The 13,586-nt window shown below is 44.8% G+C and overlaps 1 protein-coding gene across 5 annotated transcripts in view; it reads right to left on the bottom strand.

Annotated features, from left to right (window-relative positions):
* Positions 1–13,586, bottom strand: part of ATXN7 (ataxin 7) — a 104,183-nt gene that overhangs the window by 26,029 nt on the left and 64,568 nt on the right. For all 5 annotated transcript variants that reach the window (XR_014137261.1, XR_014137262.1, XR_014137263.1 and 2 more), the window contains 3 exons: positions 5,984–6,236; positions 3,604–3,863; positions 3,044–3,126 (listed from right to left, as the gene is read on the bottom strand). Coding sequence is in view for 1 of the 5 variants with exons in the window: in XM_060631494.3 (XP_060487477.3) it covers positions 3,044–3,126; positions 3,604–3,863; positions 5,984–6,236 (596 nt within the window). In the remaining 4 variants the exon portion in view is untranslated. The remainder of the gene's footprint in view (positions 1–3,043; positions 3,127–3,603; positions 3,864–5,983; positions 6,237–13,586) is intronic.

Here is a 13,586-nt window from a genome sequence, read left to right as displayed (position 1 = left end):
AGAATATTTACACATGCTGCTTAATGGGCTTCTAACACCCCTCTTCACCCAGATAAATCATGTTCGTTTCAGCCCAGCTCTGCTACGGCAAAGGACACTTCCCTGGCTCAGTCCCCCTACTGATGGCTGTCATAACACAGGCCTCCTTCCTTTCTATTACTCAGCAGTGGTCACTTCACACATACATGAGTGATCATGAAGTTAACCTCCATCTCGTTCACTGGACTGTAAGCCCCTCAAGGCTAGGGACGGTGTCTGGATTCTGTCAAAGCGTGTGTCCACTGAGACCCAGAATGAGGCCTGTGCTCGAGATATATGCAGTAGAACTTTCTACAATGACTGAATGGGCAAGAATACCAGAGCCAGAATCTATTTGTATGGAAGACAGAGAGGACAGGACACAGGACATCAGACAGACAAGGAAGCGAGGAGATGACAGCGAGGGTGGCAGGCAGACAAGAGGGAACGAGTGACAGGGGCAGGCAGCACCAAGTCCCCTGACACTGAAGAAGAAGGACTACATTGTCGGTCTGAGGCAGGAGAGACCTGGGCAGCATGGTGGGAGACACTCAGCAGAGGCACTCAGGCATGGGCAGCCCTCCACAGCTTAACAGGTTCAGGCCAAAACAGAGGCAGGGAAAGGAAGAAGCAGGGACAAACAGAACACAGGAGGAAAGGAAGGGCAACCTGCGCAAGGCCAGGCTTGCCAGTTCTATGCCGAACTCACGACACACCAGGGCTGCAGATACATGCTCACAGAGACGACACCCGAAACAGAATACAAGGAGAGCACGCACGACTTGAAAAGGGAGATAGGAGAACACCGCAGGATCCACATGAAGCCTGTTTACCCGTCAATAAAGGTTCGGGAGGAAGGCTGGTCAGTCTTGCACATTATGTATTGATAAAGCTTTTGGCTCACCAGCATGCCCCACCAGAGCTGACTGAAGGAAGGCATCTTGGATAAACTAAGCATCCTTCATTGACCTCAGGCACCCTAATATCGGGAAACCCATGTACTGAGAGCCAGGCAGGCGGGAAGACGGCCGAGAGCAGTCGGCAAGCTGTGATCGTAGCGTGGCACAGGGCTGAGGCCTGCCCTCACAAACTCCCTCAGGGGCAGCTACACTGGGGCATCTAGTTCCACAGAGCTCGAGCGGTTACCTTCAAACAAGAGACCACTACAGGTGCTCAATAAATATAAAAGCAATCTGTCCTGAGATAGGAGTTTTTAGCCTAGAGATTCAAGGGTGGGAGGTTTGGGGTAAGGATATCTGTGAACCCTGAGACGGAATGCCAATTTCAGAACATCTGTGTGTATGTATTTTCTCCTTGGGGAAGGTGGTCTGTAATTTTTTTTTAATTAGATATTTAAAGGAGCTCTTAGCCAGCGCCTTTCCTCTAAAGATTCAGAACCACTGTTGTAAGATAAAATCTACATGCTAAAATTAAATTTGACATTTAAACTAAAATAAGAACCACTTAGGGGCACCTGGATGGCTCGGTTGGTTGGGCCTCCAACTTTGGCTCAGGTCATGATCTCGCAGTTCATGAGTTCAAGCCCCGCGTCGGGCTCTGTGCTGACAGCTCAGAGCCTGGAGCCTGTTTCGGATTCTGTGTCTCCCTCCCTCTTTCTCTCTGCCCCTCCCCTGCTCATGCACACTGGCCCGCTCTCTCTCAAAAATAAATATTAAAAAAAATTTTTTTTTTAAATAAGAACTACCTAGAAACAACATTTCTGGAGCACTCAGTCTGTTAAGTGTCTGACTTTGGCTCATGTCACCATCTCGCAGGTCATGAGTTCAAGCCCCGCATCAGACTATCTGCTATCTGCACAGAGCCCACTTTGGATCCTCTGTCCCCCTCCCACTCTGCCCCTGCCGTGTCTCGCTCTCTCTAAACAAACACTAAAAAAAAACAAGAAACAACACTTCCACTTTCTGAAGATTTTAACATTCCTCCGTTAGGGGGTGGAATGGGGCCTGAAGTCCTTCATCCAAACATAATCTTCGGTAAAATTTAAAATAATACACCAAAAATTTTATTAATTTTTAGAAAACACAATTTTTTACAGTTTTCACCCCCTCCATCAAACAAGGGTTTTCAAGTTATTTTAAAGCACTGATTCTCAATAGTTTTTGGACTCTTCTGAAGGATAGCTGGGGATACTCTCCAGAGAAACGTATGTAAGCATATGTGCTCATTTATGTAGGGGTTCCACTGACGCCAGCCCATTTCAACTCTTATTTTGCAGCAAATATACCACCTTATTAGCATACTGACATTTTAAAGGAAAACTCAGGACAGAAAGGAGGATGGTAACATTTTCGTAGTTTATACGTAAGTTAGACTGTATGTTACATAGTATTTTTCTGGAACTGGAAAAATAAGTATCTCAAAATCAGATTATTTTAAAGTGGCTCTTTAAAATTTAAGAGCCACCGATTGCACAAGCATTTTTATTTTAATGTTTGTTTTTGAGAGAGAGAGACAGAGCGTGAGCAAGGGAGATACAGAGAGAGGGAAACACAGAATCCGAAGCAGATTCCAGGCCCCAAGCCGTCAGCGCAAAGCTCGACGCTGGGCTCGAACTCAAGAACTATGAGATCATGACCTGAGCTGAAGTCGGACACTTAACTGACTGAGCCACCCACGCGCCCCTACATGAGCATTTTAAGAGTATTCACACATATACCAAGGAAACTTCTGGACTTATTTTCAATCCACACAATTTAAACCACAGTAAAGGGTAGGCTCTCATTTTAAATCTCTCTGAAGAAATACTTTCAGTCTTCAAAAATAACAGACTGATTAGGAAACAACACTATTCCCCTGGAGAGGACACTGGAAGCAAAACGTCTCTTACAGTGGCAGTTTGTAACAAAAGGCTCCACGTTTCCTGAACGCGAGGCGTACTTCGTCCCTTCATCTACAATACCCACAACGCTCCACGGATCAGATCCCCTCTTGGGGCAATGCCATCGATCCCAGCTCCTTGCACTCACTCACCAGTGCGCCCAGCCCTGTCGAGGAGCCCACCTACCTTGCATGTCAAAGACCGGGTGCAGGGCTTCTTGGTGTCGAGATCAATGACCCCACAGTGTATGTCAGGATCAAACTCTCTTTCTGCCAAAAGCACACAGACATTACAATGGGCTCATCGATGGGCTCATCCTTCATTAGTTTTGACAACAGTAGAACGATTCTCAAAACAGGCACATTCTAACTTGAATAAAATCTACGACATCATCAATAAATATAAAATAGACAACGTGCGAGTGCTGCCAAGCCGCAGCAAGAGACGCCACAAAGAGCGCGGGGGACTACTGCCATCGCTTGACAGGAAAGGAAGTGTGCGTGTCAGCGTTCCTGCCGCGCTCCATTCAGAAAGACACCGCTCGAAAGCTATTTTTACATCACCCACAGACACGTGTACTTTAAAAGCAAGAGTGAAGAGCAAAGGCAGAGCACCTAAGGAACTTCCACGTAAAGCTGAAGCTGACCAGTTTTGAAAAAGCGGACCTGCAGACAGCAGTCCATTTGCTTCCTCGTGAATAGCCAATTACATACAGAGAAACACGAAGAGAAAAAATGTGAAGTTACCTGATAATCTCTTATTTAAAAATTTCCTGTTACTGGAATTATCTTCAGACTTTTTTTCCAGAGTGGATGGTGCGGGAAGCCCTTTGCCATTCAGAATCTGTCCAGGTGAAGGCAAGGTTGGCTTTGGTATCGAGGGGCAGTTAAGGCCAGGCTTGACTGAGGAACTCACAGTAGCAGGACAGGTCGGCCCCACCGTAGATTTCAGTAGTGTGCCGTCCATCTTCGGATGAATCTTCTCCACTTTGACAGAGGGCGTCATGCTGTCACAGGGGGAAGCGGAACATCAGCACCCGAGTGCGCCAGCAGCCCCAGGTAAAGGGTGAGCTAGAGGGCTGAAGTCAGAGCCCGGATCTACCCACGCCCTGCACAGGGCTAGGCTCCCAAAGGCGACTTCTGAGAATGCGTCAGGACTACCCAGTAAACTCAGTACAATTCACGTTCATTCAATCTAGAAGCCCTTCTGGTGAGGCAAAAAAACTCCAGCGGACCATTGGATTGACGTGGTCTTTCATCATCCAGGACAATCTTACGCATGAGTGCACAGGGGAACTAAGCCTGATACCCAACTCAATTCCTGCAAGACGCAAAACGGCAAAGGGTCTAAAAGGTCCAGAGACTATCTGTAAAACCTTTAGAGAATATCTTCAGAGAACTATCATTTTAAAGAAAGGATCCATCAAAACAAATCAAACTGAGTGAACAGGGGCAAGAATAACTGGAGTTAGATAGTATGTCCAAGAAATGTCACTAAAGACATACATGAATTCAAATGAGCCTAACCAGATCTCTGAGAAGAGGCTCTCTGCCCATCAGTGAGGGACACCCATGTTTAGTTATGTAATGTGTCACTGAAGTGATAATTCTCTAGTCTCTGAAAAAAGTTTCTATAATAAGAGTTCATAATATAAGTGTCTGGCACACAGCTGGTGAGCACTGAATACCTGTGCCACTAAGAAAGAATTAATTTTTCTGGGAATCTTACTGACACTAGCATTTGGATGGCAAATGTTGGTATGGAGCTACCAGTTGGCCTGGTCCCCCTCTTAAACTCAGCTCCAAATAAAGAAGATTCAGACTGATGAGGTTTTCTAAACTTTGTTCAGTAGAGTCCGTGCTCAAACAGCTGTTAAGCTGGCGAGTGACTTACACATAGCACTGGCATTTTCTTTGGCTTTCAGAAAGGTCCAGGAACAAAAGCCAAGCTTGCTGTACTTGTACTTCTGACAAATGAGCAGAGGCTGGGGGGGGGGGGGGGGGGGGGGGGAGGGGGCGGGGCTTAGCAACCAGGACAAACAGCACCAAACAGCTGTACCTGGAACAGCCCGACAGCAAGAGACGCACTGCAAGAAGCGATGGCCTCTCCCAGCTGGCAAGGTCCGTGAGCGGCAGCAGGTGCTAGATACTGCCCTGAGATTAGCCAGGTTAGCAGACCTTGGGACGGAGATGTGGGGCATACCCTCCAAAGGGAGGCAGGCCAGGGAAAAGCCACCCGCCACCAGGGCTGAGGGCTACCATGACGAGGCAAGATAGGTTTCTGTGGAGTACGTGGCTGAGCCCTCACGTGACCGCACGGCGCCTGGCAGCCTACAAATCCACTGTGCAAACGTGCCAAAGCCTTGCCTGGTGGTGTGAACTTCCTCTGGTCTTCCCTCATCACTACTGTGATGTGAACCCAAGACTGGCGGGGGGTGGGGTGAGGAGGGGATGGGAGGAAGGCATTGTTTCCCTGTCTGCTTTGCAGGCTCCAGAAAATCCCAGAACAGCATCTGGGATTCACCTCACTTTTTTATTCCTACCGTTATCAATGGTAGCAGCAGAAGCACCAGTGTCCATTCATTTACTGTCTCCTATGGGTCAGACACGACGCCAGGCGCTTGAGACTGCTGTATTAATTCTACTTCTCCCAATAACTGCACACTGGCTGTTACTCTCCAACTGTGAGAGCAACGGGGCCTTGTTCAAAGCCCTGCAGTTAGAAAGTGATAGAAAGGGCGTGTGAACCCAGGCCTGTCTGCCTGCAGAGTCTGGCTAAAGCACGCATTACGTGTCCTTCATCCTTATCTGCAAAATGGGCATAACAACCAGACCTGTTTCATAAGGTTGTTGTGATAATGAAATGACAGCCCACAAAAAGAGCCAAGTTTCCACAGCTGGCGCACAAGAAAGAGTCAATCAGTAAGTACCGCTGACCTTATTACTGCTGTTGCTGTTTTGTGAAGTCTCCCAAAATACGACAGGGAAACAAAAGGAAACAACACACACTTGACTTTCCCCAAAGCAGGAGCTCTTTCACATGATTCACAACACTTTCAGGTGCTACTGGTGTGCCCAGTTCCACAACAGGCAGGGAAGCTCGAAGAACCCTCTGGGCCATACTCACATTCTACCATGGGGGGCTCTACTTTGCTGAATGGGATGCATTGGCCTGGTGTTCCCCCTGAGGTGCAATTTCTCTTTGGGTGATTTCAGCAACTTGGAACTTAATGAGGATGCGCCTAGAACACCTCCACTGGAAGAACGGTTGCTTCCACTTCCGCTGCCTCCTTTGCTTTTGGACAGAGAAGGGAAGAAGGGAAATACTGAAGTGGGAGGAGCGGCCCAAGAAGGCTTGCTGGACGAGCTGTGTCTTCTTTCTGAAAAGAAAAACAGGAAAAAAAAAAAAAAAAAAAAAAAGACACTGTTTCAGGCAAGTCTCCAATGGAATCCTGGAAGAGTCCCCTGAAATCAACACATTTAGGTTCAAATATGCGTCACTAAGTGAAAATATATTTCACTCAGCAGCTTTCAGAAACGGCTTATCTAGGCCTCACAGACTTATTTAGGATTCTAGGAACTGGTCCTTCTGCTTCGGAAACATCTCAGCATAAAGCGGTTTATCACACGCAGATAGCCATTAGGAAATTAAAGAGCCATTCTAAACCTGAGAATATTTGGTTTTGTATACTAGAAATGAACCTCACTCGCTCCAACAAGGAGTCAGAGAGGCAAATTATTCGTTCATCCACGCAGCTATACGAGCTGACACCACACCGATTCCTTTCTTCCTTTCTAGCACAGCATCTTTCCAATTTTTTGAATCGCAAATGTCAAAAAACGAGTTGTACCTTAATTTTTTTTCTGTCACTACCCACTAGCATGTGACGCCAAATAAGAATGTTTCTAGGGTTATTTTATCATCCTCTGAACCTGTGCTGAAATTTTCCAGTGAATCACTTTACTCCCTCTTTTGTAATAATCTCACTTGGGTACAGATGGCATAGCTTTGGTTCACACTGCTAAGATGCCAAAGGCAGAAGACAAAAATACCACGAGGAGCTACGCTGGTTTTTTAAACCCGGAAGTAATTCATAGTTAAGTACAGACTACACAGGTTTACCTGAAAATAAGTCTACCCACTGGAGAATCAGGTTTTCTGGTCATAAAGCAATCCATACTAAATAAATTGAGAGCTGCTGAGGAATGGTACTATCTGAAACAAGTCAATTATTTAGGAACTTTATCTACTTAAGAACCTTGTGATGACTGCCTTTGATTAAACCTGTGATTTAAAATGACACATGGCAAAATAAATAAATTAAATTAAAATAAAATGACACATGGCTTAGCTTTAAGTTTTAAAATGTACGTGATCCAACATTTACTTACCACTTCACAGAAGCTATATGAATATTTAAAAAATTAAGCAAACTGGAATCAGTGACTATCAGCACCGCACAACCGGTTTATTTCTAAAGTCTTTTTTTTTTTTTTTTTTAACCAGTCCTGAGGCTCTCTGGGAAGCTGAGATGACTTATTCCCAGAAGGCCATTAGTTCAACAATGCTTTATGAGGTATTTAAGAACCTTCCACAACAGGACAAAATTATAATGCTGATCTACAGACAAAATTCCAATTGTCCAACCAGACCGTACAAAGGCCACAAGCAAGTTAGGATGGCTAAAATGATAGTGATTTTTTTTTAGGTTTATGTATTTATTTTGACAGAGGGAGTGCAAGCGGGGAAGAGCAGAGAGAGAAGATGAGAGACAGAATCCCAAGAAAGCTCTGGATTGTAAGCGAGGAGCCCAATGCAGGGCTCATACCCATGAACAATAAGATGACCTGAGCTGAAATCAAGAGTCAGACAGTCAACTAACTGAGCCACCCAGGTACCCCTAAATTGACAGTGATTTTAAGCGCCTGTTGCTTTTGTGTTTTGGTTTTGTTTTGTTTTGTTTTGTTTTTTACTCTGATGAAAGCTGTGTGCATGGAAAGGAAAACTAAAATAACTTAAGTTTAGTAACTTTCCAAATTTGGCATCTGAGGTTTTGGTTTTTTTTCTTCTTTTCTAATTTAGTTTCTCTCCCCTCTGTGATCCCCAAACACTATCTGAATATCCTTCCAAAGCACCAGCACTTGTCAGGCAGGACCATAAAAATCTGTTTCCAGTTCTGCCGCCTTCCTTGGATGGTGAAACTTCCTGTCTGGGTCATCTCTGCCTCTGTGAGACCTGGATTGGAGCAGACCTTCGCTTAACATGTGCACCATCAGTGCAGCTTGTCTTGTGAGGAGGAGTGATTTCAAACAGCCGTGGACCAGTGGTTCTCAACCCTGGCTACCCAGTGGCATAACCTATGAGCTTAAAAAATACTGATGCCTGAGTCCCACCCAGAGAGATTCTGATTTAACTGGTTTGGGGTGTGGTCTGGGTATGCAGGCTCTTATAAGTGCCCCTGTGTGATTCCACTGTGCAGTCAAGGTTGAGAGCAGCCTTATACTAGGCTAATGCTCCAGAACCATTAGCCACGGCTGAGTAAGTTAACACTTGTAGGGCAATGAGAACACTGCCTGGCACATGGTGCTTTCTATCAGGGTCTATTAAATAAAGCTCACTGCTGCTACCTGTCCTCAACTACTGCTTTCCGGACTTCCATCAACTGCAAATTATTTCCATCATTCTTACCAAAGCCACATAAAATAGTATTTTTTACTTAATATCTTTATTTAAATTATCAGCTCTACTGTTCTCTCCTCCTCCTCAGTCATTAGCCAGTCTCTCTCTGGGGGTATCACTGGTATTTTGGACAGGACAATTCTTGTATAGGATTTCAGGATGATCAGAGGTCCTGTCCCCTGCCCCTTAATCAGCACAGTGGTGCCCCTCTGCCAGGGGCAGCCTGAACCTACCCTCCAATCCATTCTCATATCACCCAATGTGACGCAGGGTACTACCCTCAACTGGGAACTATCTCTCCAAACAACAGTGTCTATGAAACAGTAGGTCTGATGAGCTTGTTATGTACTTTTTCTATATACATTCAAATAAATATTAAAATACTCTTCCATGGTCACCCACAGAAATCATCCTGTTTCTCATGGAGGACAAGTGTGTGCTGCAGGAGTAATAATACCATGTTTGTGGTATGAACAGGGAGAAATCTCCCAACTAAAACTTACTTTTATGAAGTACACCCCTTTTACTATTCTCTGGGGGATCAGAATTCTCAAGCAAGTGTCTTAGAGTAAATGTGATTTTAAAGTATTGGAAAAGTATTTTCTCTTGATATCAAGTGATATAAATAAGATTCTCAATCTAATGAAATACAGTTTTGCTCGTAAAGCTTATTTTCAGAAAGTAAATCTATTCTGAAGCCACTGATACACTAAGGCACAATTTGAACATAATGAAATACTGCATCTGCTTTCACAAGATTTCATCTGCAGAAAGTACTGTGCCAACGCAGAAAATGACACCTGGCTGCACCGAGTCACATGGGCATACACAAAACACAGCCCTCCCCCAAGCATCCACCATGCATCCCAGTTCACCCTGGATGTGAGGAGCCACGCCCACCCACAACTGGTGCTACAACTTTCCCTTGATCTCAGATAACCTCCTTTGACTACTTCAGAGTAACTCACAGGCTGCAGCTCTTCCAACACCTGCTTCCAGAAGCAAATGTCGGTTCGTTTTCTAGTATTCACCTATTTTTAACCATTTAATCTATGGAAAACTGTGCTACTGTTTCTGTTAGGTTCCTATCTTTTTTGTGTGAGTCACTAATGAAGTTTTGAGTGCTGTGCCCGTAACCCCATTCCCCTAATGAGTCTCATGTGGATTCTATTACACAATGTTGCACAGTGCAGTAATTTCTTAGGAATGTGTGCTGTAGGACAGCAGAACTTTCTTCAAGTCTGTCCTTGTAATTCTATATTCCCATCATAGTCCATTCCCGCCATTTTCTTCAGCTGATGCTTCTTTTCTAGTCTATTAACACTCGTTTCGGGGATTTTGCACTAGAAAAATCAAGGATCAAAGCTTTCTAGCATTAAAAATCAGCTGGTGTATCGATAACATTTATATTTTCTACTTCAGTAATAAAAGACATTTAAAAACTAAGAATGGCAATCTATTACATGAATTTCTTTCATTCATTAAAACTTGAAACAGATTGCGTCTGTGTGTGTGTGTGTGTGTGTGTGTATGTGTGTTGCACACGCACGTGTGTGCTCGTGTATGTTAACGGATTCTGGCTGAAAAGTGCCAGCTCAAATCCTTGTCATGCTGCTGAATAAAGTTGTTCCTTCACATCATGGTCTGGTAACTTATTCTCTGGAAAGGGCGGCATCTGGCTTACTCTCTGAGAGAAAGCAAAGAGGAAAAAAACATTTAATTACAGCTCAGTTGGAATCTCCCCATCCTTTCACTGTGGGCCTTTATTTTTCATAAGATTTTAAACTGGGCTTCCAGCTTAAAAAAAAAAAAAAAAGTGTTTGTTCCTAGATCAAAAGAGAAATGGGCAAGTTATGGGTAGGGTTAGGGACCTTTTATTAAGTGGGCAAACTGGTGGCCAGGCACTAAGCATAACTGCAGTGTGGCTTGGTGAGGAGTCCAAGTTGAGTTTTCAAAGCACTCCTCTCTACAGGGTCTGGCACCAGCTCAGAGAAGGCATACTCTGTTGTCCCTGGATGAGAGGGGCACTTTGAATGGCTCTAGCAAAGGGAGAGATAGTTAGGCAGCCCAAAAGACAGACAGTACACAGGGAAAGAGCACAGAGAGGCAGACATGGATGAGTGTGTGTGTTGTTGGGGGGGGGGGAGGGGGGAGGGAGGGGCGCTGGGGGTTTGGAGTAAACAGGGCAGACAGACGTGAAGAAAGAGGTAGAGGTGAAAGGTGGAAGGTGGAAGAGAGGGAGAGAAAAAGAGATTGCGTGCAAGTGTATAAGAGATGGATGCGTCGGACTTTCTTCCCCCTTGTGGCTCAAACATGTGATGGCACTGAAGGGAGCAGCAGGGTATCGGGGAGGGTAAGGTAGAGGATAGCTGTCTTTATGTCTTCCAAAATGGAAAGCAACCAAGAATACTGAGCTTGCAATCTGGGATTCATGCTGAGGTTTAAAAATATACATATGTACGTGTTGATACCCAGGTACAAACCAAAAAGGAGTTCAAAGCAAATAATTAGATCTCCTTAAGTCATAAATAAATATTGCTTTGAAAATAACGAAAAATAATTCTGATGCACAAGTGTAAAAGTTAGGGCACAAACCTAAAAAGCTGTCAAAGCAAATTTTAACTTCAAACAATTCATTCTTGAAAAAAATCTACAAGGAAATACATCAAATTTTAAGCGGTTATCCCTGGGATTAGGGGGTGTGTGTGTGTGTGTGTATATACATTTTTTTTTTTTTTTTTGAGAGAGAAAGCGCAAGCAGGGGAGGGGCAGAGAGAGAGTCCCAAGCAGGCTCCACGAGGGGCTTAATCTCATGACCCTGAGATATGACCTGAGCCAAAATCAAGAGTTGGACACTTAACCGACTGAGCCACCAAGGTGCCCTGGGTCTATTTTTAAAAACTTCTGTATGTTGGGGCGCCTGGGTGGCTCAGTCAGTTGAGTGTTCAACTTCAGCACAGGTCATGATCTCATGGTTTGTGAGTTCGAGCCCCGCATCAGGCTCTGGGCTGATAGCTCGGAGCCTGGAGCCTGCTTTGGATTCTGTGTCTCCCTCTCTCTCTCTGCCCCTTCCCTGCTTGTGCTCTCTCTTTCTCTCAAAAGTAAATAAACATAAAAAAAATTTAAAAAAAACCTCTGTATGTTAATTTTTCTATAATGAATTATGATTTACTTGATTATACTTTAAAAGGGGGGAAATATTCATTTGGTGTTCTAGCCTCAATTTCACACATGCCAAAATAAAGGCGTGTTATCATTTGTGAGCACAGAATCAATCTGTCCCATTCTCAATGGTTATCAGGTAAGAGCAGGCAAGAGCATCTCACAGCAATTAAGACCACTTCACAAACTTGTTTTTGCTCAGGGCTCTTTTCACTAATGTTTTATATTTCAAACAACTGACTGGTTAGAAGTCTCACCTTCAACAACATTAACAACAGCTGTCACTGTCTATTGGGCATAAACCATGTGTCAGGCACCACAATGTGTAACTTACAGACGTTATCTCATTCAGTTTTGGCCATCCTTCTACAAAGCAGATACTGTTATGATCCCCTCTTCCAGATGAGCAAGCTAAGGCTTTAAAGGACTCATGTTGGTTGCCCAACACCACCCAGTTAGTTAAAAGGCATAGCTGGGATGCAATCCCAGGCAGGCTGACTCTTGTACCCAGGCTGGGCCACACTATATTCCACCTGTCCTTGTGTGGTGTTATTAGCAAGCCATAATACATGGTCCAAAGGCAGGCAGAAGGGAAAGGGAAAGGGGGAAGGGGGAAGGGGGAAGGGGGAAGGGGGAAGGGGGAAGGGGGAAGGGGGAAGGGGAAGGGGAAGGGAAAGGAGAAACGGAAAGGGAAAGGGAAAGGGAAAGGGAAAGGGAAAGGGAAAGGGAAAGGGAAAGGGAAAGGGAAAGGGGAAGGGGAAAGGGGAAGGGGAAGGGGAAGGGAAAGGGAAAGGTGAGGGTTGGGGCATATATCAGTAAGAGGCCCATCCATCTTCCCAAGGGCTCAGCAAAATAGGCTAACCGCCAGCACAAAAGACTGCAAAGGTTCAACACACAAGGTTGAGACAGAATATTAGTAAATTCAGGATGGGGATCCAGAATCTGTTTAAGGGAAACCCAGGTTGTTGTTGAGATTTTATCTTTCCCTTTTGCAAGCTATCTATCCTAAAGATAAGCTATGCATGTCAGCCAGGATAGCTTTTTTCTTTTTTTCCTTTTTTTGCTCAGGAGGGTTTTAAACCATCAAAGATGGTTTGCAGAGTGAATTCTGGTAGAAAAGTACCCGTCAGGGCTGTCTTTCTTGCTAAAAAGAATCATTTTACAAAGTTCCCAGATGGGTCTGTTTTACTAAGAACAGCGAATACCTATTCTATAGGATTAGGCTGGCCCCCTCTGGACCAACACAATGCATGTTTCTGGTCATTCTCTGGTCTCTGGCCAGCCATGGCTGCCTTTCCAGTAAGGGATCAGAGCTGTCAGGCACAGTGTTGATGTGAGCTAAGTAATTAACTAGCCTGAACAGAATCCAAATTAAATAAAAAAAAATACTTTTGCGGGGGGGGGGGGGGGGGGGGGCAACTCGGTTAAGGGTCCGACTCTTGACTTTGGCTCAAATCATGGTCTCACAGTTTGTGAGACCAAGCTCTGAGCCTGCTTGGAATTCTCTCTCTCTGCCCCTTCCCCACTTGCTCTTGCTCTCTCTCACAAAATAAATAAATACACATTAAAATATACATAAATTAAAAGTACTTTTTAAATAGATTACCTAAAAGAGCAAGAACTTTGGAATCAGAGACAGACGGGTTCAAAGCCGTGCTCTGCAACCTACTAGCTGGTAACACTGGGCAATAACCTGATTCCACCCACTTTGGCAGCCTCTTCATCTGTCGTCAAACCTACCCTGCAGGGCAGGGCTATTGGGGATTAGCTAAAGGAGAGTTTTAGAGCCCAAAGCTCAGGGCCGACTATAGACCAGGCACTGGGAACTCAGCAGGCACTAAGACACATGCCCCCTGTTAATTCAGCTAATGCCAATTACAGACTCCTG

This window comes from Panthera onca, chromosome A2, assembly GCF_046562875.1.
Source record: "Panthera onca isolate mPanOnc1 chromosome A2, mPanOnc1 haplotype 2, whole genome shotgun sequence".
Lineage (NCBI taxonomy): Eukaryota > Metazoa > Chordata > Mammalia > Carnivora > Felidae > Panthera > Panthera onca.
The sequence above is the reverse complement of the archived record's forward strand: the minus strand, read 5'-3'. Positions and strand labels throughout refer to the sequence as shown.